The following is a 25,850-nucleotide window of genomic DNA, read 5'->3' as shown; positions in this document are numbered from 1 at the left end:
TGATTAGGTTTCACGTCGCTGGCTGAGCATCCCTTTAGCTGATAGGGTGCTCTTCGTGTTGAGCCCTGAGGTCTGGCAGCCTCCTCTTCTTTAGCTCTTTCTGGCCCAGTCCGCTGACTGATAGAGCCCTTGCCTCTCCCCTGTGGGTACTGGCCCAGCCCACTAGGGAGTTCCTCCCTGCCAGTCCTCTCTCCTTAGCTTTGGCTGGGATCATGCTGGCTGGCCCACAGAAGGGGATATGAAGTTAACTTTCTCAGTAAATCTTCCCTCTGGACTCTTCAAGATAGAACAATCATTTGTTCCCATAGATAAGCCGTGAATCCAAATACTTAAAAAATTGAAACCAGATTAATAAAGCAGCAGCTGCCAGTATCTTAGAATTCTAGGTGGAGCTTTGCCCCTGGAAGGTCTTAAGGCTTTGGGAAAATAGGAACGCCTAAGCTGGGAACTCGTACCAAATAAAATATTAGTTTAGCCCGTGGAATATGTGTGTGCTCTTGTTTAGTTTCAGGTCAATAATTTTAATTACTGTCTTTCAGCTAACAGTTCAAATATTAGAGGGAGAAAACTAGATACTGTCTTCTTGGCACACACAAAACTTTCACAGCTTTAAATTAGGGGAAGCAGCAACATTGAGCAGAGAACATGCCACTCTGCAACCGCAGATACTCTAAGATAGACTTTGCAGCCTGATATTAATTAAGTCCAATTATTGCTGAGCACATAATTACTGAATAAATTATCTTCTGTCTCCATTATCTGGACTCACGGCTGTGCAGTAGACATTTTTCTCATCTGTGCTAAGAACACTCAGGAGTTGTTTTGGGTGGAGATAACTCAGAATAATACAGACCTCAGAGCCCTGGCTCCCTTTTCTGCCAGGGTATGTCTCCCAGCTTTGTACCCGGGGCTTCACAGCAGACATCACAGCAGGTGCAATGGTGATTTCACCAGTTGAAGGGACAGGAGATGACCTGTCGGAGAATGGCTGTTTGGCAAGTCTCTGATTTCAATGTGGGGTGACATGAAACAGTGCAGGAGGCATATGGGGAAGTGGGGGGGGGGGACTTTAGAATAAAGACAATATCCTGGATTATGTGGGTAGTCCATGCAATCGTCCCTCAATTGAAAATAACGAGGAGACTGGGGAAAAAAATCAGAGTGAGTGAATAGGCGAAAACACTACTTTAATGTGACTAAGGTGGAAGAAAGTCCAGGGGGCAGGGGTGGGAGACCCTCAGGTAGAAAAAATGCAGGTTAATGGCTTCTCACAAGGTCCCCAAAAAGGGAAATCAGTTCTGCTGACATCTTATTTCAATTCTTTTCCATCTCCATGAAGCCTGGGAGCTTTGGTCTTGACTTCGGGAGCCTGAATTTTGCATTATGAAATCATTAGCAGCATTACTGGACAAACATTGTAGCATAACAAGAACCATAAAAAAAGCAACCATGGTCTGCTTTACTTAAATCATTTCTCCATGCTATTGTCCTAGAATGTCACTATACTGTGCATATACACAGCATGGCAGATTATAATAGAATTGTATAATTTTGTAGTTTTAATTCATATTGTAAATATTTCTTCTATTGTAGTGTTTTTCGTAATTATAAGTGCTGCTTGACATTTCACCAGGCTGACCTCTAATAATTAAAAATATTGCTTCTTTTTGCTGGGCATCCATCTTGTTTTTATGCTTCATGGAAAGTGTTGCTACAGTAAACATCTGTGATGCAATGGTGAGTATTGTCAACTTGAGAGAGTCTAGGATCACCTGGGATCTGGATCGAGGGGTGTGCCTGTTTGGATTATCTTCATTAGATGCCCTCCACTGTGGCTGGACTGTATGGTGGGAAGTGGGGAAGCAGCAGTAAGCACGTGCTATTCTCTGCTCCTCATTATGGATGGAACGCTGTGTGGCCAGCTGCTTCGGGCTCTGCTGTCTTGACTTCTTGCCATGCTGGACTATACCCTTTCTCCCTAAAATTGATTGTCAGAATTATTTTACCACAGTAATAGGAAAGTAAGTTAATATCTGGATACATACAACTTTTCTACCCTTAGAAGATTTTTATTAACATTAAATCACATGGATCTAGGACATAAATACCTTTGTTTCTACAGTGATCAACAAATTGCTTCCTCAAACGATCACGTCTAAGGCTGGGGATGTAGCTTAATGTTAAGTGTATTTGCTTAGCATGCAGGAGGCTCTCCGTTTGGCTTCCACATGCACACATCAAGACACTGTCAATTTAGCAAGCCACTAACAATCTACAGACACGTCCAGTCTTGCTTGTGTTGGTGGGTTACTGTGGTAATCGTCTTCACGTGAGCTAGCAATGGCTTCTGATGAATAACGAGGGAAGAGCTGCTCCTCTTTAGCTTTTATGTTTATTCTGATGCATGAACATAATTTGAATCCCAGAATCTCAAAAGATTACTAAGAAAAAATGAAAATCTATCCAATTCAACCATTACCATTAGGAATCGTGGTACAAAGAGGTTATGTGCAATTCAACCAGTTTAATACATTCACTGTGGAGAAAATCAACCAAGAAGAAAACTGAGGAACCCCGCAGGCATGCTGGAGGGCCTCCTTATGGTGACTCCCAGATAGATTCCGGTTGGGACCGGCCACCAGAAAGATCAACTATATATTAGGGGGGTGGGGTTTCAGTAACCCTGAGCTCCAGGGAGTGGGAATTGACTGAAGGATTTGGAGACTGATGTCAGTGGATCACAGATTCTATCAGCCAGGTCTGCCTGAGGTCACACACGGAAGCAAGGAGTCACCACTTGCTGTATGCAACAAAGCAACAAACTCTTAATGGATTTACACAGCTTGCCTTTGAGGCTGACCTGAAGCTGTTAGCCTGCATGGAGATAATACCTTATAGAATGACACAACCTGTAAAACTTCACGACTGTGGATTTAAACACTTTCCCTTCTGTCTCGCTTTGACCTCATCCTAACTCTTCACAGTGAACATCCTTGTCTTCCTTTGCTTCTCATGGTGATGCCTCATCCTTTGCATGGCCTGGGTGTTCTCTCATGCCGACTGGGTGCTGGAACTTTCCCAACGATCAGCAGAACTGGCAGACTCCAAAGTTCATGGTGCATGGTTACCTAGGGCAAGGTTTAAACAAGTCATTCTGGTGTGTGTGTGGGGTGTGGGGGGGTGGAGATTCTGGCCTGGTCTGTGTGCGGAGGGCTCTGGTAAAGACCACTATGGCTGGTATTACTGTTGTCATTGGGCAGGAAGGTCTTGAGACTAAATGAAATCATTATTTTCCATGGGAAGTAAATGGAACACTGATTTACAGTCTTCTGGATTCCATTAGATCCTTGTTTCCCCAGCAGCGCTCCGCATTGGCCAGCGCTCTCAACCGTTTCCCGGTCTCTCCTGATTTCTTGTCTCCTAATTGGTCAATATAAACCAAATTTCTCCTGAATTTCTGCTCCATTGAGAGAAAAGACAATCCTAAATCTACCTTTGCATGCCTGATAGGATATATGGTTGGCAATCCCCCTATTTTACACCAAAAATTTTGGGAGCAAGGAAGGTAAATCGATTTCCCCTAAGAAATTCCATACACTGAGTAAAGACTAGAATCCAGTCGTACTGACGTATGCTAGTATGTTCTCAGTGATCTCAGTCTGGTGGTGTTGATGTCACAGTGGAATCTAGAGTCATTTCACATGGGAACTGTCCTCAGAGATGAGTTCTGGTCTATTCTTTTTGTTATGAAGATGCTAGAAGTGTAAGATTGAGACATTGGGAGAGTCCGTGTCCTGGTGCTGAGATGGTGTCTTCTTACTGTGTCCTCATGTGATGGAAGCGCTTCCCTCCAGTCTGTCTTATAAGGCACCAATCTGTTTATTGGGTCTCCATGAGCTGATCATTTCTCCCAAACGCCACTTTCTAACATTATTACTTTGGCTTCAAGTGATGGCTTCAAGCTATGGATTTGTGAGGAAAAACAGAATTATTCAGATTATAGAAGATGGGGTGAGTGATAAGTGAGGTCTCTCTCATATGATCCACTCCTTCCAAGGAGCCTGGACTGCTGGATCATCCAGCACAACATGACATCATAAACTGCTTTCCATTGGGCTTTACACCTTCACTCTGTTCATGGGGTGAATAGCAAAACTGTAAAGCATCTATACCATAGAATACATTTGGCAACAAAAAGGAATTATGTACTGACACACGTGATGTGAATGGATCATCAGAGCACTACACAGGGAACAAGGCCAATGCCACAAAGTCACATACTGTATGATTCAATGGCTTATCTCGGAAATGACAAGATTTTGGAAGTGGAGTTGAGGCTTACTGAGTTGGAAACAGCAGCTGACATGAGCAACCAATCATAACACAGAAAACGACAGTGAGCTGAGCAGTACCTTCGAGCTCACTGGGTCTCAGTATCTGTTAGGTGACCCAGCAGCGTGACATGTGGTGATGACTAAAGCCCAACACTGGGGACGATGATGACGGGAGGAGGTCTGCAAGCTCCAGAACAGTCTGAGAGACTCTGTGTCAACATACTGAAGAGTGACTGACCCGATGAAGGCATGTCCAGCCATTTCACAGTGTAATACAACATGGTCATCAAGAGAGTGCACTCAGAAGAACTGTGCAATTGAGTTACAACCCCACTGGGGTTGGCGGGGGAAATGTATATCCACACAAATCTCATAATACTTTTAAATATGTTTATAATTTTATATGAGCTACATTCATAGGTACCCTTGAACAAGTCTGACACACAGGCCATGCATGGGTTGGACACTTCTGACAGAACTCTACCCCAGTAGCTGCCTTTCCTTAGGGAACCTGAGGGGAGTCAATAGAGGCTGAGTGGTAGCCATTCACAAGGCAGGCAGTGAGGCTGAGTGGTGGCCATTCACAAGGCAGGCAGTGAGGCTGAGTGGTGGCCATTCACAAGGCAGGCAGTGAGGCTGAGTGGTGGCCATTCACAAGGCAGGCAGTGTTAGTGTACAATACCTGTCTTCCTTAATTGTTCTGAGAAGCACCTCAAGGAACATAATAAATGCAACCTTAATAATGCATGATTATCTTTCCTATCTAGACACAACACACTAATAAAGATTTCAGCATCTAAGCCAGAAGACTTAGGGTGCTGTTTGATTGTTTAGGACTATAGCAATTTAAATCAACTTCCATTCTATAATTGGGAACAAAGTATCTCAAAGACAAAGGCTCTGTGACCTTTTCATCCTGATCATTACTAGCACTGTATCAAGAACCCAACTGGTGCTGGCCAGGGCTTCTCTGCGGTACAGCATGAGTCATGAATATGTTACATAAAGTGTTTCACAGATAACAGCTGGAGATGTGGTCCACGGCATAGGGCTTGCTCGGCAAGCCTTGGACTGAATCTCTAGTGGCACACAAGCACATGCTCTGAGGATAAAAACCACAGCATACAAAGTGACATGGGACATCAAGCCTTAAGTTGTATGCTGGTTCCTTCTCTCCAGAGTTGTTGTTCTTGAGTGTTGGGGACAGCAGCCTTAGATGTCTCAGTCTCATTGTAGCAGTTGGTAGTTGTTGAAGTCACAGACCTTGTGTTGGGTGATGGAATCTGGAGAAAGAAAAACAGTTTGACAGTTAAGGTAGCTAGTCACAACACAGGCAATACACCCCCCATCCTCCACCCCCACCCCCACCCTGCTCTCCCTTGTCTTGTGTAGCCCTGGCTGTCCTGGAACTCACTCTGTAGACCAGGTTGACCTCAAACCACCTGCCTTTGCCTCCCGAGAGCTGGGATTAAAGGCGTGTGCCACCACTGCCCAGATGTGATCCTCTTTGTATGCTTTATAATAGTTTAAATAACTTAAATGTCTCAGAGCTCTTCATAGGCTCACTTGTTCTTATAGTATTCTCAATTTTAAAAGTAAATGAAATAAAGGAAAGCAAAGTAATACCAGTCACAGTGGCCCCGGATTAACCCATTCGACAGCCCTATGTCCTATTGGGTTGTATCACAATGAGGACATTCCCATCAGGACAGACATTCTGTTGGATGGAGCTGGGACAGCTGTCATCAAAGATACCCGAGCTCTAATCTTAGTGAGCTACTTCAAATACCCATTGTTAGAAGGCAGATTATAAATTTTCAATTTTAATTAACTATGACATTAACTATGATAACTAGACTGTGCCAGGCTGTCTACCCAGTTAGGGATTCCATGATGAATACAAAATTGGGCACAGTTCCTAAAATCCAGTTTGAGGCCCAATGGACAAGGTTGGACTGGGGGAACCATAGGGTCTTGTGGGTTGAAGCTTCATTGTTTTATGAAAATATCTGGTCACAGAGCTGAGCAGCTGGTCAGTGCAGTGTGCTATAGTTGGCCACAATCCCTCTGCCATGTGTGTAATGGTCCACAGACTTGTGTTGAAAGTAGTAGCTGGAGATGCTACTTTGGGAAGCGCTAGAAACTTTAGCAGGCTCCTTTTTCTCTCTCCCTATGCTTCCCAGTTACTTATAAGCTGCTTTGCTCTGTTGTATACACCCCCCAATCATGAGGTTCTGTTCACCCAGGGCCCCGAGACAGTAGAACCAACCAACCAACCATGCATCGGGCCACAACATATCCTTCCTCTTGTGTCATTTTTCTCAACAATTTTGTCACACAGGAACAAAAATTGTGACTAACAAACTATCATTTGTCAATACTAAGATGCTTACTACACACTACTTATTACTACAAAAACAAAGAAGGGACACAGCTGATTGTCAGTGCTCACTGGCTGACAAGCTTAGTTACAATGATTACAGGCCGCCTCCCATTAGACAACTATACAATTAGTTAGACAATAATATCTGAAGGGCCTTGAAGAGTGAAACCTATTGGAAGATGGGCAGCTATGGTGGCTGTGTGGAACAAGGGAGAAAGACGAGTTCATTCTAGAATAAAAAATAAATGGTTAGTAGAAGAAATAAAATGTTCATCTTAGTTTTGCTTAAGGAATTGTCTGGAATTTAACTGTTGCTTCCTGTACAGATATGCTTCCATGTAAGAGTGTGACCTGGAGAGCGCGTCCCTGGGGGATGTCAATCAAAAGAGGGGAACACATTAATTAGCATTTGGTGCACATATAGGCACTCATGAATAGGTGTGTACACACACAGCATCGTATACAGTTAAGACAACTCTTGTCAGAATGGGCACACCACTTAGCTGTCTCTACATTGAAGTAGGCCTCACGCTTCAAACCTCTCCTGCAATGCATGCTGCAGGATGCTGTGTCTTTTGCCTTTTGTCGTGTACAAGCTTTTGCCATGTAAAAGCTATTGTCTTTATGTATTCACACATACTGACAATCTGCTGCTCTCTGTACCTGGTCTATAAAGTAATTCAACCGTATTTCCACCAAGGTTGTAAGAGCTCTTTGGACCCCAGCTTTGCATGAATTTCTGACTGGATCATTTTATAGGGTCAGAAAACAAAATGAACAACCCACTGAAAGAAATCCTTTTTCTACTTAATCTGATAATTCGATATAATCCCCAAGTTCCAAGTTTTACAAAAGAAGAACATTAACGTAGTGACTATCATGGGAAGCAGGTGATAAAAATGACTGAGTTGTTGTAATTAAGCACTGAGGTCTGATGAGGGTTGCACAGAACAAATACGACATTGCAGGGGAATGGGAAATGAGCCTGTATGCAGGAAATGAATGAAAGGTGGCATTATGTATCAGTGGAACCCACAAGGCAGACAAATGACAGGATCTCTTTCCCCAGTCTTGTCACACAGCGAGTAAACTGCAGAGGATAGCCCTAGGCAATAAGAAAAAGTAGCCTATATTAGAGATAGGCTTTCAAGTAGCCTAGGGCATATATAAACAACTAATCCTCCTGCTTCCTCCTCTTGACTGCTACGATGCCAACTATACTGATAAGAATTTCAAGCAGAAAAGATGCAGATGTCCTTGAAATTGACACAAAAGCCTCCCCTCTCCCCCTGTCTCTTTCCTGACCTCCTTAGTTCTTTCATTCTTAAAACAAAAACAAAAACTGTAATCCTCGGCCTGCCATGTCCTTTAATAGGACTTGGCATGAATCTAGGGCAGGCCACCGTTTTTCTAACCGCACTTCTGTGTGGTCTTACAGATGTTGTATGGGACCAACATGCTGCCAACGTTAATGTTTTATGGTGTGAAGGACAAATCCCTATATTTAACTAAAACTTGGTAGCTAGTGGAGGATGACACTGTGCCAAGTCAAGAGCACTGTGGACTAGGCCTTTTCTTTGCTCATCAAAAGGCCCGGAAGAAAGTTCAGAGGCCACATTCACAGACTCATGTAGTTAGGCATCTCCGACACTTCACTGTGGGCTGAGTACCACCTAGCCTCTGGGGGATATTTACAGCAAGAGCTTTACCCCTCAATAACAGGGGCTCAGGTTATGAATGTCCCTGTCTTCAGGTGATGAAACACCATGACTGAAGTGCCATGGGAAGGAAAGGGTTTATTTGCCTTACATAGGAACTCAAACATGACAGGAACCTAGAAGCAGGAGCAGATGAAGCAGCCATGGAGGGGTGCTGCTTATTGGCTTGCTTTTCCTGGCTTGCTCAGCTGCTTTCTTCTAGTGCCCAAGACCACCAGCCCAGGTTGGCACTGCCCACGATGGCCCGTGCTTTCCCCTATCAATCACTAATTAAGAAAATGCCCAACAGGCTTGCCTACAGCCCATCTTATGAAGGTATTTTGTGAATTTGGGGTTTCCTCGCCTTAGATGACTCTAGCTTGTGTCAGGCTGACATTAAAAGCTAGCCAGCACAATCCCAAAGCACTCTGCAGTGATGAACCCAGCACTGCTCCCGTATAACTTTTATAGGTCGACCTCAGTTTTATCTGGAGCTGATGGAGCAGGTCTCTCCTGCTGTCTGAGGCCATCCCACAGGCTTCTCTTCCACAGGGTGAGGCAAACTTTGCTCTTTCAGTACCTCTCCCGGTCTTGCTTGGTAAGACTCTATTCATGGTTGTCTTGGACACTTAGAACTCAAGTCCAGGGATAACTACCATTCTTCATTTTTCCTGCATCCAGCAGCAAGAGCTACTGAAATGTCAATTAAAATCCGACACTGCTATGACTCCACTGGTATCAAGCTAGCATCCCTAAACTGCCTTGGTGGTCAGCCAAGTACTCCGGGGACAGCATCACTTGACATGTGCATTCCAGCCTCTCTGCCCTACAGAGCTCTTTCCTACTTGCATTCACATCGACACACACTTCTAGGCAGCAGCCTTCCTGGGCCTCACTCCCCTCCCTTGGTCCTCCCTCTTCTTCCTTTAAGCCATCCTAGGCTGACTGCTTCTCCTGACTGAAGCCTTGCTTTACCAGGCCAGGGCACAGGTCTGTCCAGCTCCTCTTTCCCACTCAATCTGTGGTTCCAAAGCCACTGTCAACAAGGACCTCCCTCAGCCCATTCACTCCTGCACTCCATCTTCTTCATAATATCTACCATGACTGTTGCTTAAACCTGCCTTTAGTCTCCTTTCTTAAGAGTGTAATTCTCACATGGGCAAGGACTGTTTTTCTCGCTAAGAATTACCCATGTAGTGCCTAAGAATATGCAACATGTTTTAGCACATGAGCAGTGCAAAATAAGTAATTTTACTATACTATAAATTAGACTCAATGTCTTGTGTATGCGTGCCTGTGCATTGGCTAACACTGACTGGCTACTTGACAGGTTGATAAACATCTAGGAGACAACCTCTTGACATATCTTGTAATTATAGACACACACTCCCTCCCTCACACTTGTCACTCACATTTGTCGCTGGGTAAATATGCCCAGCAGTGGAGCTGCTGTGTCACTGATAACGCGACAGTGTTTCCCTTAGTGGCTACAATGCTTATATTAGCAGCATACAAGGGCTCTAACTGCCCACATTTCCTTCAACACTTTTTTTTTTTGGGGGGGGGGGGATCAGTGCTCATCATAATGGGCATAGAGTTCTGATTCCCACTTCCCCAGCAGTTAGCCCTGTTGAATACTTTTTCATGGGCTGATTGTACATTTGCAAGTTTTCTGGAATTTCTTTTTTATTCGTTGTCCCATTTCTTATTATCTTTTGAGTCATGGAGTTTTTTTTTGTTTTGTTTTGTTTTTTTTTGGTTTTTCGAGACAGGGTTTCTCTGTGTAGCCTTGGCTATCCTGGAACTCACTCGGTAGACCAGGCTGGCCTCGAACTTAGAAATCCGCCTGCCTCTGCCTCCCAAGTGCTGGGATTAAAGGCGTGTGCCACCACCGCCCGGCTGAGTCATGGAGTTTTATGCATTCCTCACGGAAGTCTGCTGTGGCAGATTCTCATTCATCTGCTTTTACTTCCGCTGCCTCCCTTCAGGGTTGATGGAGTGCCCAATCCTTTTCACTCTCCACGGTCCCTGAGATGGTGGTGAGGCTCCCTCGTGCAGAATCCTCCTCCCGGTGGTGGAAGAGCTCTGGTCCTCTACCCCATGCACAAGGCTTCCTGCCGTTCTGAAGTCAACTTTCCTTGAGGGGCATATTCTGGTTGCCACTAACCTTTAAAGGCTGCGTAGATTTCCCACAAGGGTCACCTCTTGTGATAGGCATAGGTCTCTCTTCGTGTCTTTGTTTCTGTGATGGATGGGCCCCTGGAGTTACAGGTCCAGGGCTCTGAGGGTGGGCGTGGCCCCATCCTCCTGCAGCAGTTTGGTGGATGGTGAGGGACACTCTCCTGGCTCCTTTTCACTTTTTATGATGCTCTGTTTGTTCATGTTCTCGGTAACCTGATTCAGTTTTGGCATCTCCTTTTCAAATTACCACCCGAAGCTGCTCATCCCACTGCCTGGATTTTCAAACACTCACACTCTGCATCCCTGCTGTGCACTCCTACAGTGTGGAGTTGACTCCAGGTCCCTTTGCAGTACTGCCTCTTTCTCAGTACTGTCTGCACTTTTTTTTTTTTTTTTTTTTTTTTAAAAAAACTATGTAGATGGCCAGGCTTCAGTATAGCCCATCCTGGTGTTCTTCTCTGCTCTGGACTGTGAGCGTCTGGAGGCGGCACTACCGTTTTCTCTTCCTTTTGTGCTGCAGGATTATCTTGCCGGCACTCATCTCCAAGCACCGGTGTTTAAGAAAAAAACTGACTGAAAATTAAAGTAGCATAATTCCATCCAACTGTCTCCCCTGCTTGGAAGCTAGGGGAGGCTTACTGCCTTTTGCTCTGGGTGGGGCACCTCAGCCTCAGTCCTGGTCGCAGAACACTGCACTCTGCACTACACAATTTGAAACCTGCCAGTTTGCAACCTTTCAATTGAAAGAAAATCCACTACCAGTATGACATCCCACTTCCTTTTCTTAGAAGAGAAACCATCCAGTTGGATTAACATCCTACTTTCATGAGTGCTTAACCTTTTGCTCTCTTTCTTGGTCTTATCTCCAAATACATTCATGTTCTACGTTCCCTGTAGGCTCTACCACAAACACAGGAACCTTCCTCACTTGAGGTTTTAGGGTGTTTAACGTTAAAGTCTAGCAGGCAACAGCCACAGAAAAGGAGTCAATGCCTCAGATACTCTGAAGTTACCTTCCAGGCATAGCAAGAGCATCAATTAACCAAGCCAGTGAGCACAGACAGCCTAAGTGATCAGTATGAGCCATTAGGAGGTCACACTTTGAAGTTCCTTTTATGTGTGTTAACTTCCTTTCAGATACTGGGAGCCATGGGGCAGCTGTGACACACTGGGGGCCTTGCTTAAGAGTGGGGCTGCTGCAGGGCTCGGCAAACCTCTAATCTTACCAGCAAGTTTTATAAAGCTGTCTGTCACATCACGAATGCTAAGCGCAAAAATGCTGATGGCCCTCGTGACTTCCCAAACTAGCACATACATTTCTTCTTATGGATAGAAAGAAACAGCTCAACAGCTCACATAATTTCTGCTCTGAGCTAAAGTCACAGAAGACTTTTTTTCTTTTTCTTTCTTTCTTTTTTTTTTTTTTTTTTGTTCTGAGGTGGCATTTTGTGCTGAGGGAGGCTGAAGGAACTAACTTGAGTTGATCAACGGTAGCCTTGACTGGCCAGAAAAATTCAAGAATTTTCAAGAACAATTCCCTGGACTATTGGGAGAGCTTAGAGACATTTCCCAAGTCCATTTTTCCATATCTTTTCCTAACCAAAGCTAAAATACCACTTCAGCAGCCGATTTATGAAAGCCTATTAATGCTATATTGGCACACACATGGTCTTTAGATGTTAGAATTACAGACTCTACTGTTCAGTTTTCTATCACCTGTATTTTGGTAGTTACTTTCCTACAGTGTGACTGGTGAGCTGCTGGGCCTGGGCAAGTATAAATTAAGGACATGGGAAGGGAAGAGAGGGCAGGCTGAGGGGCAGACAGGCCTCCCTTTCACCAGGGTTTCCTCCTGCACCCTCAGCCTTCGGTGACTAGTTCTTATCTAAGCAATGGAAATAGGGTACAAGGTGGGCTTGGCCAACCGTCACGTGTCCATAGAATTATGACTCCCCAAGGTCCACAGTCTCCAGAGTAGCCTTTGTTCTGTGGAAAGGCACACTGAGTTAGTGCATATAGCTGGTCACCAGTGGGAGACACAATGAATAGCTCAGGCTAGCATGGAAGGCTCACAAGCTATCAGGGACCCTTTTTCCTGAAAGTTCTGACACGGGGAAACAGTCAAGTAAACTGTTCTTTGTAAGTTATGCCGAAGTCATGTCAAAGCTAACCTTTCTTTTTCTGGCAGCACTGTGGAGAATATTACACTATCTCCCCACAATAGCATAAACGTAGGTCTTATCTCTTGAATGAAGCCCAGACAATTAAGGGGAGGCTGAGACTGGACCAGTCTCACGAGAAAGGCCAAACCCAAATTATTTGATAACATCAAAGGGAGGGACCAGCGTGACCTAGAATGAGCACAGCACTGAGCCACTCAGCCTGACAGCTCTGCCTGTCAATTCTGACCAGGTCCTTAGACCCTGCAGCCTTTGAGATGTGACATGGGAACTATACTTCATGGGGATGATGAGGAGAACCCAACAATTAGCAAACAGTTTTAAGTTACACCCACATTACTGACACTGAGACAGGTAGGACCTGGTTCTTGCTACCGGGAATTTGATGCTTGTTTTCTTGTTGATTTTTGTGCACATTCAAGTGCCCACAAGGGTGTTCTTGCTCAGAAATCCCCATTTCTCCTTCTGCTCGAATGATTCATGGAGAATGCTGGCCCGGGGACAGTGCAGTTTCACGGAAAATGGGCTCTAGGGAGCGAATGGGGAACAGGGACTCCTTGTAAGGAAGGCAGCGTGGCGGCTCACACCCTCTGTGGGGCACATGAGGAAGGCAAGGATTAAATGCCTTCTGCTGAGTCCCACAGGGTGACATTCTGTACCCGCTCATGTCCTATGTCAGTGACACACAATGGCCCAGAAGGCAGGATGCGTGGTGCTAACCCTACGCCAGACTGGAGGCTCCGAGAAATTCTCCTAAGGATCGTTCACTTTCTCTGAGGCACTTCTCAGAAGCTTCACAGGAAACTCATCGACTGAAAGGCGACACATGAGGCTACAGACCAGCCAAATGCACCACTCAGCCCTGGGGTTTTTTCATTTTGGATGTCAACTTGCAAACTTGAAAGTAGATATGAAAAGATGCTTTTAACACTTTTAAATATTTAATCCAAACTGCTCTCAAGACTCTTCCCTGGCCCAAACTCATACTGCCTATTCCAGTTGGAGTAAATTTAATTAATAAATACTGAATATTGTCTTTCATAGCTTATCACAAAATAGTTTTCCTCTCAAATCCATGCCTTAAAAGTTTCTGTTAATCTTAGTATTTTTTCTATTCTTTTTTTTTTAATTCACTCATTTATTTTAGAATGGGATTGAGGCTTCTTCATACATGCTTAGGCAAGTGTACTACCATGAAGCAGTATCTTCAGTCTCTCTTAGTATTTTTTGAGAATGCAGTATTTCCCTTCTTTTTCTTCTTTTCCCTCCTCCTTTCCCTCTGCAGAATGACCCTAGGATCCTGCACAGGTAGGCAAGCACTTCCATAACTCAGCCAGCCTGAAAATAACATGTTTTCTAGAGAAATGTTTATAATAGAAGTTTGGGGAATAAGAGTATTCAAAGGAGATACGGTCGCTTTGTCACAGCACCGGGGTGACAGTTTTATGCATGTAGGAATGCTGTCACTCAGAAATCCTGGGGAGGCCAACCACAGCATATATCATGCCACATGTTCTTGGGTCTCCTTTGGTCAGTGTACAGGGGAATAGGACAGGTCAAGTCAGTGTGGAGCCTTGAGGGGACATCAAGCATAGGACTGTGCTATGCTTGTCAACTCTGCTTGATGGACGGATGTGGAGGCCGTAACTCTGTTCTGTGCGCACCACAGGAGTAACTCTGTTCTGTGCGCACCACAGGAGTGTCTGGGTTATAATTCAACTCAGAAAGAGAATTAACTGAGTTAACTGGTGTTTCAAAGATACATGGCTCAGGCTGGAAGACTTGGTGTGTTGGGGGGACCCAGAAGCCATGGAAGACTTGGTGTGTTGGGGGGACCCAGAAGCCATGGAAGACTTGGTGTGTTAGGGGGACCCAGAAGCCATGGAAGACTTGGTGTGTTAGGGGGACCCAGAAGCCATGGAAGACTTGGTATGTTAGGGGGACCCAGAAGCCATGGAAGACTTGGTGTGTTAGGGGGACCCAGAAGCCATGGGGACTCATCTTACACAGGCAGGCCTGGAGCGCACACAATGCCCGGATACTGCCAAGGGCATAGCAGCTGGTGTAATCAGTGACAGGTCAGCAACCGGATGTCAATTAGGCAGAGGAAAGAAGCACACACTGGGGTCTCTAAGCCAGCCCTGGCATGCAGAGAATGTTGCAGGGGGCCTTGGGTAGACACAGCAGGTAGGCAGTCATCCCCTAAAATCCCAGCCGGAGCCAACCAACAAAACAACCGGAAGAACTTAGCCTGGCTGAGACAGGGACAGCACAGGACGCTGGGGCAACAGGAAGGCTGTCAGCCACCCAGCCTGGAAATAGCAGGAGTGCAGGCTCAGGCTGCCCTCCCTCCCACCCCTCCATCCCCCACACACTCAGCAGCCACAATTCCCGAACGAACGCTGGAACTATTAGGTGTTGTTTTGGACTGCAGATACCAGTCATACAGACATGTTTTCAAAGCTCAGTTCTGGTCTGCAATGGTCGCCAATTTGATTCACTTTTCCAAGAAACCAAACAAGAGCCCAGCTTTGGAACATTGGCTATCCGAAGGTTCTCTTCTCAGTGTTCAAAGAATAAACAGTGGCTTGGCTTTGGGATGGGAGCTAAAGGGTAGGTTTTTTTTGTTTGTTTGTTTGTTTTTTTTTTATATACTTTCTAAGCAAAGACAAACTGCTCTGTAGCAGAGAGTAAAAGTACTTTTGATTGCCTTATTTGAAAATGTACAGGGACAATCATCAATCATTTAAAAGATACTCATAAAACATACGAGTTTTTGTGTGAATATAACTTTGGAAAACAAGGTTATCCATTTATCTATTCAAGGAGAATGTCAAAAGTAGAGTGAGAGAGGCCAGGCCTTTGGGATTGAGAGATGAGGAGGAGGCAGGGAAGGGGAGAAGCTAGAAGGGAGAGAGGGAGAGAGATGTAAACATATGGAGCAGAGGTGGGGGTGGGGTGGCCATTCTAAAGAACCCAGCAAGGACTTCAGCCTCAGGGGAGAATGGAAAGGAAAGGGAAAGAGAAGAACTGGAAAGCTGGGACAGGCAGAAAGGAGAGGACCAGGGAGGGATGGAGGAAGGGGGCACATGGGGGAGGGGAGCAGGAGGAGGACAGAGAAGGAGATAGCTGGCATCTCAGCACAAGGGAGAATGGGAGAGAAAAGGCAGAAGGGATTAGCACACACAGGGGAGACAGCTCTGAAGGGTCAGGCAAGAGCCTAGCGAATAGGGCGATACATTGTTAGGGTGGAGCTGAGTACTCCCAGAACTTCTACGTCCAATCCCCAGCCCCGTAGAATGTGTGTGTATTTGGAGACAGAACCCAGGTGGGGTTGAACACTCCTCACTTAAGGAGGAAGTGTGGACTCAAAAAAGGAAGCCACACAGGGAAGGGATGTCACCTGCAAGTCCAAGGGGAAGCCATAGAAGATCTGCCTGATCCTGCCTTGCCCTTGGCCTTTCAGATTCCATAATGGTGAGAAAATGACTACTTCAGCTGCCTGGTCTGCAGGACTTAATCCCACCAAATCAATACACTTGTCAAAATCTCAGGGATGATGATTTAAAATTTATTCTCAGAGCTGAGCCCAGAGGTCATCCTGTTTAGGGTGAGTCCACTGTAGTTAGTCCATTGTAGGGTGTTGAGCCCAGCATTAAAGGGGGGAAGGAACAGAAGGATAGGAGAGGAGAAGAGGGGGAAGAGGAGGGAAGGCAGAGGAGGAAGAGGAAGGAGAAAAGGAAGAGGAGGAGGAGGAAGGAAAGGAGGAGGAACACACCCCTGAGGATTTGGACTCCTGGCTACATGGCCCTACTCGAGAGTCCTGTAGTCCTCCAAGTGGAATAACTAACAGGTGAAACCCACCTGTCACCATCATGCATATGGATAGCTCCCTATGCCCGAGTGTCTAGTTTAATTCTCTTCCTCCCCGGGAATCTCGGGTAGCATATGGTAGGTGCCTGCAAAACCCAAGCCAGCCAGTGTACCCTGGTCACCCTGTGCTCACAACTGGAGGCTGAGGTGGCTCTGACCTTACACAGGCTAAGAGTTAGGTGAGGCCGCTCCAATTTCCTCTCCTCATGAACTGTTCTTCAGCTGGCAGTAAGGGGCAAATGTGTCTAGGACTGTTAAGAGAAGATGCCTGGAGGCTGAGCTGCAAGTCTCAGGTCCAGGCCACATGGGCACCATCTATCTCTTTCACGAGCCCTGTCCTTACTACCAGGCCCACAAGGCAGTACTCTCCTTGAGCTCCTGATAGCCATGTGGTCAGCAGGACCCTCCCCTACCCCTCCTGCTTATATTCCACCATCTGGGTTCCTACCTAAGACCCATTTCTCTGACAGGTACTGGATTCTTGCTTCCTTCTTGCCCTTGTAGGGACCAATGATGAGGCTGGCCAGCTGAGGGGCTGGGCTGACTTGGCCGCCACACAGGAGTACCAGTTCACACAGTTTGGCTCTGGGAGGGCTGCTGGCTGGTGCGATGAACATCTTCGGCAGACTAGCAAAGAGCGTTCCTTGGTATTGCTGGGTAGATAAATGGCGTTCAAGTCGGCAGATCTGTGGGCAGATGGAAGGAAGTCAGTGGGGACAGAACTCACTCAGTGTGGAGATCAGGTCAACAGGAAACTTGCTTCTCTTTTCAAAATACAGACTCAAGGTAAGGTTGCTGTACTAGTCAATTTCTGTCAGTATGACAATGTAAGGAAGCCAAACATCACCAGAGCTTTCTCTTGGCTCATGGTTTCAGAGGGGTTAGCCCATGGTTGCTGGGAAACAAGACTGCAGAACAAGGGTTAGGAGGAAAGGCACACACCAGTGATCAGTTTCTTCCACCTAGTTCCTATCTTCTAACAGCCCATTCAGTCATGAACCCATGCATAGATTAATTCTATTATGAAGTTAATATATAACCACTATATAACCACTTCTTAAAAAGCACGGCCAGCTGGAGACCAAGGCTTCAATGCACTAGCCCTTCGGATCCCACTTTATATCCAAATCACAAGAGCAGTCCATTCTTTGGCAAATTTTATATTCCCAAGACTCAAGACAATGATGTGAAAGACCATCAACGTGGAGATGGATAAAAGCCTCAGAATATAATGTACTTATGAACTATCACAATTTGAAGAACAAAGTACTAAAGATTAACCAAGTGATAAACAGACTACGCATGTGTAGGAGCAGTGTTTAAGTAACTCAGAGGACGTGAGGGGGAGTAGCTACTGCTGGTGTTTCCCTTGCCATCTGTCATTCAACTCAGGAGACTCCAGGGCTTGTTTACAAGTGACTAACAGACTCTAGGACTGCTTCAGATTAAATACCAGGTGAGACATCAAAGGGACAGAGAGTTCCCAAGGAGGATGTTCCTCAGAGAGGGCAGGTGTGTGTGCCCTGACTGGGAATCCTAGAAGATGACTGAAGGAGTCATTCTGAACATGGTCTGAGAACAAGTGTCACAGTGTGAAACATTTGAGAAATAGACAAAGGAACCAGAACTCCCTTGTTGTTTGAAATGGTTGTGCCATCTGGTTGACCCAAGGGACAGTGGGAAGGCACATTATTTTAAAATACGTTTTACTAATAACAGATTGTAGAAATTATCTAGGGGCTGTTGGGAGTTATACATTTTGAATATTTTAGCCTGTTTTTCCAATGTCTGGGATCAGTAGCTCAGGGGGATCAGGGGCTCTGATGTCAAGTATAAGGGAAAGGAACTCTTTGAAAAAGAGTGAATCCATGCCGGGGCTCTGGTCAGAGGGTGGAAGGCCCTGCAAGCAGTGGATACTAAGTTCTTAGTTTACACCTCCAGATGGTTTCCCACTCACTTTGCACACTACAGTGGTGGTGTGTTTTGTTTCAGAGACAGGTCGTGCTGTGTCAGTTAGAGAGGCCTGGAACTCTTTTCATATTCCCGCTGGCCTCTAACTCTCTGTCTCCTGTGTCTATCTCCTGAGTGCTGGGATTATGTAAGCATGACCACATCTAACCCTAATGTAAAAAGAGGGGCCCAGCTCTGAAAACGTAGCTTCGCTATCAGTAGGGCCCACTCAGTATACTTCAATCCAGCCATGAATTTTCTTTTCTCCTCTTTTCCTTTGAGTTTTGTTACTGGGTGTCAGCAGTGTGTCCATGACTGGCAACTGGCAGCAGGCTCCTACTACATCAGTGATCCTTTTGTTAACATGGCCAGGAGCAAACCAACATTCCTGTGAGAAAAACAGTGGCTGGAGAGAGCTACTCTATCTACACCACAAGTCAAATACAGAGAAGAAACCAGGGTCACCACTGTCCACCAAGGCGTTGAGCTGCTGGACCAAGCTGTATTGAAATAGATAATTATGACTGTGATTGACGACTGCAGCTGACAGACACAAAGTTAAAAAGTGACTATTTGTTTATTAGATGTCGTTGTGTATTAATTCACTAGTGTCTTTTATTCCAAAATGGCAGGCAGGAAACATGGGTGTTATGGAGGTATGTTAACTCATATGTTCTGCTCAGGGCATTTACAGCCCAGTGGAAGATGGGATTGATCCAAGACAATCCAAGTGACCTCATTTCCTCTGCAGATGGCGTACTGCTAGCGTATAAGAGTAGGTGAGATTTGGGGAGAGTTTCCCTTACTGTTATAGCCAAAATGCCTTTTGAGCCAGATGGTCATGTCTATGCGGGTCACATGCAGTTATCGAGCCCCTGGGACATGATAAAAATGGCTGAATGGGAAGATGGCAAGTCTAGAATCTCAAACAACCTAAGTAAGCCCTGGACTAACCAAATGGAGACACATCCTTTGTTTTTCTGTATACTAGAAAACCAATTGTAAGTGTGTAAGATCTGTCATTCCAGAACTGAGGAGTCTGGGTAAGGCCTTAGGTACAGAGAGATACACTGTAAAACAAAACAAAACAAAACAAAACAAAACAAAACAACAAACAAACAAACACCCCTCCCCCCAAAAAAAACAAACCTCTAAGAAGAGTGATTAAATGGAGTTCACTGACAGCCTAGGCTCAAGCAGCCTCTAACATAAATAGGACAGGCAGAGAGCTCGGGAGAGTTCCTGATGTTCTCTGCAGACAGTGATGCAATGATCTCTTACTCACATATCTATTACTCATAGGCATGGAAGTGAAGGAGCAATGGCCAGAAAGTGGATGCTTCTTGCTCCGAGCTCCTCAGTCCATGCTGCTGGTGGAGGTTAGTGACAGTGCGGTGCCAGCAGAGGCCAAGGCCCAGACATCAGCTTTACAGAGTGCTGTCCTTGTGGCTGCATGTTTGCCCTCATCAGGGAGGCTACTGATTCACCAGGGCTCAGCTCAGACCTTTCAGATCTGTTTACCCAGAAGTCAGTCATGGCAGACTACTGTTGGAGCGGAACAGAATGCCCCAGGCTCCTAGCTCTAAGGAATCCCAGCTATTTATCCATGATCAAGAAAGAAAACTTGGCAGGGGATGGTTCCGTCACTATAGCCAGGGCATTGGATTTCACTTGGTGTGAGAGCTCACCTGCTGAGTGGCTCACGGATGGGTCGGATATCCAGGTCCCTGGTGAGCCACACATGGGAGAGGAGGTACAGACATGCGATGACCAAATCCTTGTGGCAAACAGTACAAGGGGCTAAACCTCCAGGAGGATGCCTGACACCATTTGCTAGCCACAGGACAATCAGGCTTTGAATCAAAGGGCTGGGCCCCATAGTGATGGCCTTTCCCAACTCTGCTTCCCACCAGTAGCAAGGATGCAGACGCACAAATCCAGGTCAAGAGAGATAAGGCCACACCTGAGTTCCCACAGGAACTTTTCACAATATAACAATTGCATGCTGATTCTTCTGAGCAGCATGGAAAACGTGATCGGGTGGCACTATCAATTTATCTGAGATCTGGGACATGGGGCACTCGACACCTCCCTAATTGCTAAGGAGCTGGTGATGTCAGCTCTGCGTACACTGGGGTGGGTCTCTAGAATATTCGAATGGGTGTGCAATCATAGGTCAAGTTACTTGGTGTCTCCCTCTTGGGTCAGGCCTTCTGAACCCACGTGGGTTCTTTATTAGTGACTATTCTTCATTAGTGACTTGCTTTATCCATGTAGTCTGGAGCTGGGGTGTCTGTGTGTACTAACGCACTCTCTCAAATTCATGCTGGCCATCAAGCGTGGTCCTCAAGCATTCTACCAATGAGCGTGGTCTTTTCAGTCCCCTGCTTAGGATGGTTGGTGCCACACTCATAGAACTGAATACGAAAAATGTCAATTTCCTGTATGTTAATTTAAACGGTATGATCGTGCCTGTCCAGCCTTACATTTTTGTCCCATTTTTTCCTTCAAGGACAGTGTACCTCTTCCTCTGTAGAGCCTTGTCTAACAGGCATTACCCTCACTTGACATATCTTAGAGGCAGCTGGTGCCACTGGCGGCAGCACATCCTGCTCCTCATTATCATGCTGGTCATTGGTTAATCAGTCATTCATTCTACTGTTCATTTTGAGTAACAGGCTATATTTGAGAGCACAAGAATGGGAAGGTAGTTGGCCCACTTGGTTTCTCAAGTAAGAGTACCTTAAGACGTTTCATTCAAGGGAGAGAGGAGACTGAGTAGACTCAGAAGGGCTGGGAAGAGCCAGTAGTGGGAGAGACGGAGAAGGGAGCACAAGGCAGGGCACTTCGGGGCACTTCAGGTGACAGGTGTCTCAAGCTTGGCACGTTCCCACACACAGTCCAGGATCACTGGGGTGTGGATGTGCAGGAGGGCACGTGTGGGAAATAAGAAAAGATAACTCTTTTAGAGTGATTAAGAAGTGGTCAAGTGATAAGCCTACGTAAGCAGGCACCAGGCCAACGTGACTGCACATCAGGAGGACTGCAGTTAACAGAGCCATCAACAAACTCATTACACAGTGCATTCCAGGCCGGCTTGGGCTATAGGGTGAGACTCTATCTCAAAAAGAACCAACAAAATCCAATCCAAACCAAACCAAACCCAAAAACCAGCGAACCAACCAACCAGCCATGAGAGCAGCAGGTTATGTTATCACCTCTTGGGGCCTTTGTATGTCACTGATGCGCAGGTTCTGCTTCCAGCACAGACCCATCCAGCCTGCTGCTTTACTTCCCTTGTGTGGGGCTGTCAGATACGCCTCTCTGTCCCGACCACAACTTGTCCTCTTGCTCCTCAGAATCTGCTAGCTCTGCAGTCTTCCATCTTAGTTAAGGGGAACCCCACAGCTCCTGATGCTGACGCCCAAACCCTACATCAGACATACTACCTGCCTCACTTCCTTTCTTATGTCCTATGTCACCTGTCCAGGGTCTGACTGGCTTCATCATCAAAATACTGCTTAGGCCTTTGTCAGTGCTGTGTAAGGAGGCTCAGCACAGCCCGAGTGCCCTCCTGGCCTGTACTAATGTCACCGTGTCGGTCTCTTTCCAGCTAGCCTCCTTTCTTCCTGCAGTGGGGATTTCAGAATCACAAGCTGTTCTGGTGTATCACTTCATGCCTCTCAGGCAGCCATGCCCCTCCCAGGGCTGCCTCATGCTGCTCTGTACTCCTCTCTGCTTCTGCTGTCCTCCTTTCCCACCTGGATGATTGTGCTCTTCGCTAACTCACTGTCTGAAAGGCCTGCCCTCTAAGCACTGAGGGTGCTCCTGGGGCTCCCAGCACGCTCTCCCCTAAACCTGGTCTGCTTTTCCTTCTGTCAGAATTTCCAGCACCTTGTAATGTAACAGATCATTTATTTTGGGGGTTCTCTTTTCTCCTGCTGGAACCAAAGGCAAGAAATGGCTCCACTGCTCAGTGGTGGAACCCAGCATGCCCTGCAACCCCTGGCATGCCATGGGTGCTCAGCTCCATTTGCACAGTTAATGGATTTCTTGGGTAACTTCGAGGTATGGTATGTGGGAAACCTGGGATCTGATTTCAAGAAAGCTCCAACTTGAGCTTGGGAAGCAAAACATAGCACTTTTGGGGCAATCTCAGTGCAGCAGTGAGGAGGGGCGGCTGTGGCAAAGGAATGGAGGCATCCATGCATGAACCATGTTGATGGATGCACAGGGAAGGGCGAAGGTCTGCAGGGGGAAAGGAGGAGACCATCTTGGGGAGCATTAACAGTAAAGAACCACAGACAGTGAGGGGAGGAGAAAGGGGAACTCTCTTCAGCCAGAGGTAGGGGAGGTAGCCTGCCTGAACAGACTGCTTGCTCAGGGCTGGCCCGGCAGTGGGGGTTGGAGGGGGCACGGGACAGCTGGCCAGCCAGGGAGTGTGGGGGGCTTCAGATGTTGTATTAATGACTTTTCTCAGCATTGTGACAAATACCCACCTAAGAATGAGGGCGTCTGTTCTGGCTTCTCATTCATGGAGGGATAGGCGTGGCCGCAGGGGCAGGAGCCTGGTCACACTGCTCACTTACACTGAGTGTAGTCAGGAAGCAGGGAACTGAATGCAGGGCTCCAGATTGCAGTCCTTTTCATTTAGTCCTAGGCCCCAGCCCAGGGGATGGAGATTGCCCATAGTCAGGGTGGGTTTTCTCACCCCACTTAATCTAGCAATTCCCTTGTAGACACGCTCAGATGTGTATTTCCATGGTGATCCTAAACCCATCAGTGAAGTTACCTGTGGCAGGTGTGTCCATTGGGATGCTGCAGCTGTCTGCCATCATCCAGGCTACAGGAGTCAGCTCTGCAGACATTCTAGCCTGTGGGTCTATAGAGTTCCAGGTGGGTGAACACGGCAGAGGGGGCAGAGGACTGTCACGCACACCCTTTGCTTCTGTCCCAGGCCATGCCTCTGCCATCTCCTCTTTAGGCTCCTCAATTATATCTCTAATTACGTTTGTAATAAACTGACAGATGTAGTTCAGTGTTTCTCTGATTTCTCAGCTGTTTCAGCAAGTTATCAAATCCTAGGAGAGGATTTAGGATGTCCTGGCTTATAGCTGCTCAGTCAGAAGTCACAGGGGGACACCACCTGTCTGTAACTGCAGGCTGACAGTGGCAGAAGTGGACTGAGTGTCAGGACGCCCAGCTAGTGTCCCCAGCAAGGGCTGCTTCAGATGGAGACCCCACATAGTCAGTCAGTGCTGTTCTGGTACATGCACAGACAGCAGAGAGACGGAGTCTGTGAGTTTAGAGCAGTGGTTCTCAACTGTCCTAACATCATGACCCTATAATACAGTTCCTCATTTTGTGCTGACCCCCAACCATAAAACTATTTTCATTACTACTTCATAACTATAATTTTGCTACTGTTATGAATCACCATGTAAATATCTGTGTTTGCCAATGGGATGGTCTTAGACGAGCCCTGTGAAAGGACTGTTCCAGCCCCAAAGGGGTCATGACCCACAGGTATGCTCTGGGGGCAGCTCACAGTTGGGCAGCAGGCCTCTGGCTCATTTGTGCATAGGTGACAACAGTGACCAGAGGATACCATTCTTCTTAACTTGGCACTTAAAAACAAGTTTTAAGTCTTTAATTTGAATCATTGTTCACAGGCATTTTTGAAAGAACTACAAAGGTTAAAAAATAAAAATAAAACAAAATCCATGTCTTATAGTCTTAGGTGGGGTAAATGGTCCAATACTCCCCACTATCTCCAACAGACACAAACTCACACCAGTTTTGTCCTGCCCAGGAAGGCCAACGGGCAACAGCAAAGCAGGTGAACTTGAGATCTTTCTTCTGTTGGAGGTGTACTGTGATGATGTTGTGACTTGTCACTAGTGAAAGGACTTCTCAGCAGAGAGCCATGAGCCAGGTCAGCTCTTCCCCTTCAGCTGCTAGGGCTCCTGACTGGCTTGACAGGACCAGAGACACTAGTGGACAACCAGAGTTGACCCTATGCTAGAAAGGTGGGACAGAGCAGGAGGGAAAGTTCTGATGTGTTCTGCTGCCAAGGGCACAGTGGGAAGGCCAGGGAAGCAGCAGCCTCAAGAGTAAAGGCTCCCAAAAAAAGAGTGTCACCAAAGGTCCTGGGTTCACATTGTTGAGGGTACAGTGCCCTGGGCTTTCTACACAAATCTCTATAAGGACTCAGGGTTCTTCACTAGGCTCTGAGCAATAAAATGCTTATTTAATGACTGCCATAAATTACTTAGCAAGTAAACACAACCACACAAGTTTAAAAGTAGTCAGAGTGACAAAGAAAAGCATTTTTCAAAGCTTGCCACATTTGGAACAGAATGCTCTACTCTAAGGGATTACAGTAGTCTGCTGACAGGCATTTCAAGGCCTAGGGACATGAGGGGCACTAGGTCACAGAGAGAGTAAAACCAAGCCTCTTTCCCCACAGGGATCAGGAACCGCTACAGAGTGGTTCTCCCCCACCCTAGAGGCTGCACCCACCATATGACACAGAGGAGGACCACCAAATAAAACGCTAGCACTTCCCGGCCCATTCCAGCCTCCTTCTGTGTGCTTGCCTGTGCACACGCGTGAGTCGTGTCTATGGAAGGCCGACTTGTGAAGCCAGCACACACTGCTGCTCATTCGGTTCTGCAGCACAAACTTTTGTCTTCTGGAGCTGAGTGACAAGAGGGTAGGCCTGGGCTCCAGGAAGGGCACAGGCTTAAATCTCAGCTGTCACTGTGTGGCCTTCGGTGACTGCTCAGCAGAAATGCCAGTGGTCTTCTTGTCACAGTCTCCCACTCATTTACATTCATGCAACATCTGCACTCTGTGCACTTGTTAAAGCATTGTAGGTTTAACAAAATGCCTAACTGTTATAAACTTCTAGAGGCAAAAAAATGGTCACCCACAACATTTAACAGTTAATAAGACTGAAGTCTAAGGCATCTTGACCAAGGTGGCATATTGGTAATGAGGCAGGAAGTTCTCAAACTATGCCTGTCTTACTGTGTAAGTAGAACCCATGCCTTGGCTACATAGCATAGTGCCTTAAAGACAAGGTTGCTCTACCTGGAGCCATTGGCATCATCTGGTCTGAAAGCATAACAGTCTTTCTAGCCATCTGTTTTTTGACAGTGTCTGAAATATTTGAGCCCTTTATTCTACATCCACAACCAACATCTTCCAACAGGTCTAAATTCACTATACTTCCATGTCAAACTTTAAG

General features: G+C 46.3%; 1 protein-coding gene and 1 long non-coding RNA gene across 4 annotated transcripts in view; one reads left to right on the top strand and one right to left on the bottom strand.

The window, feature by feature from the left end:
* Positions 1-2,376: 2,376 nt before the first annotated feature.
* Positions 2,377-25,850, bottom strand: part of Mcph1 (microcephalin 1) — a 202,114-nt gene continuing 178,640 nt past the window's right edge. For both annotated transcript variants that reach the window (XM_034520353.2, XM_076913875.1), the window contains 2 exons: positions 17,097-17,334; positions 2,377-5,617 (listed from right to left, as the gene is read on the bottom strand). In XM_034520353.2, coding sequence (XP_034376244.2) covers positions 5,562-5,617; positions 17,097-17,334 — 294 coding nt within the window. In that variant the 3' untranslated portion in view covers positions 2,377-5,561. The remainder of the gene's footprint in view (positions 5,618-17,096; positions 17,335-25,850) is intronic.
* LOC143434651 (uncharacterized) overlaps positions 25,784-25,850 on the top strand; it is a 12,839-nt gene continuing 12,772 nt past the window's right edge. For both annotated transcript variants that reach the window (XR_013104292.1, XR_013104293.1), the window contains exon 1: positions 25,784-25,850. This exon is cut by the window's right edge and continues 209 nt beyond it. This is a non-coding gene — a long non-coding RNA (uncharacterized LOC143434651).

This window comes from Arvicanthis niloticus, chromosome 16 (assembly GCF_011762505.2).
Source record: "Arvicanthis niloticus isolate mArvNil1 chromosome 16, mArvNil1.pat.X, whole genome shotgun sequence".
Taxonomy (NCBI): domain Eukaryota; kingdom Metazoa; phylum Chordata; class Mammalia; order Rodentia; family Muridae; genus Arvicanthis; species Arvicanthis niloticus.
Note: the sequence above shows the minus strand (reverse complement) of the source record. Positions and strands in the feature narration are given on the sequence as shown.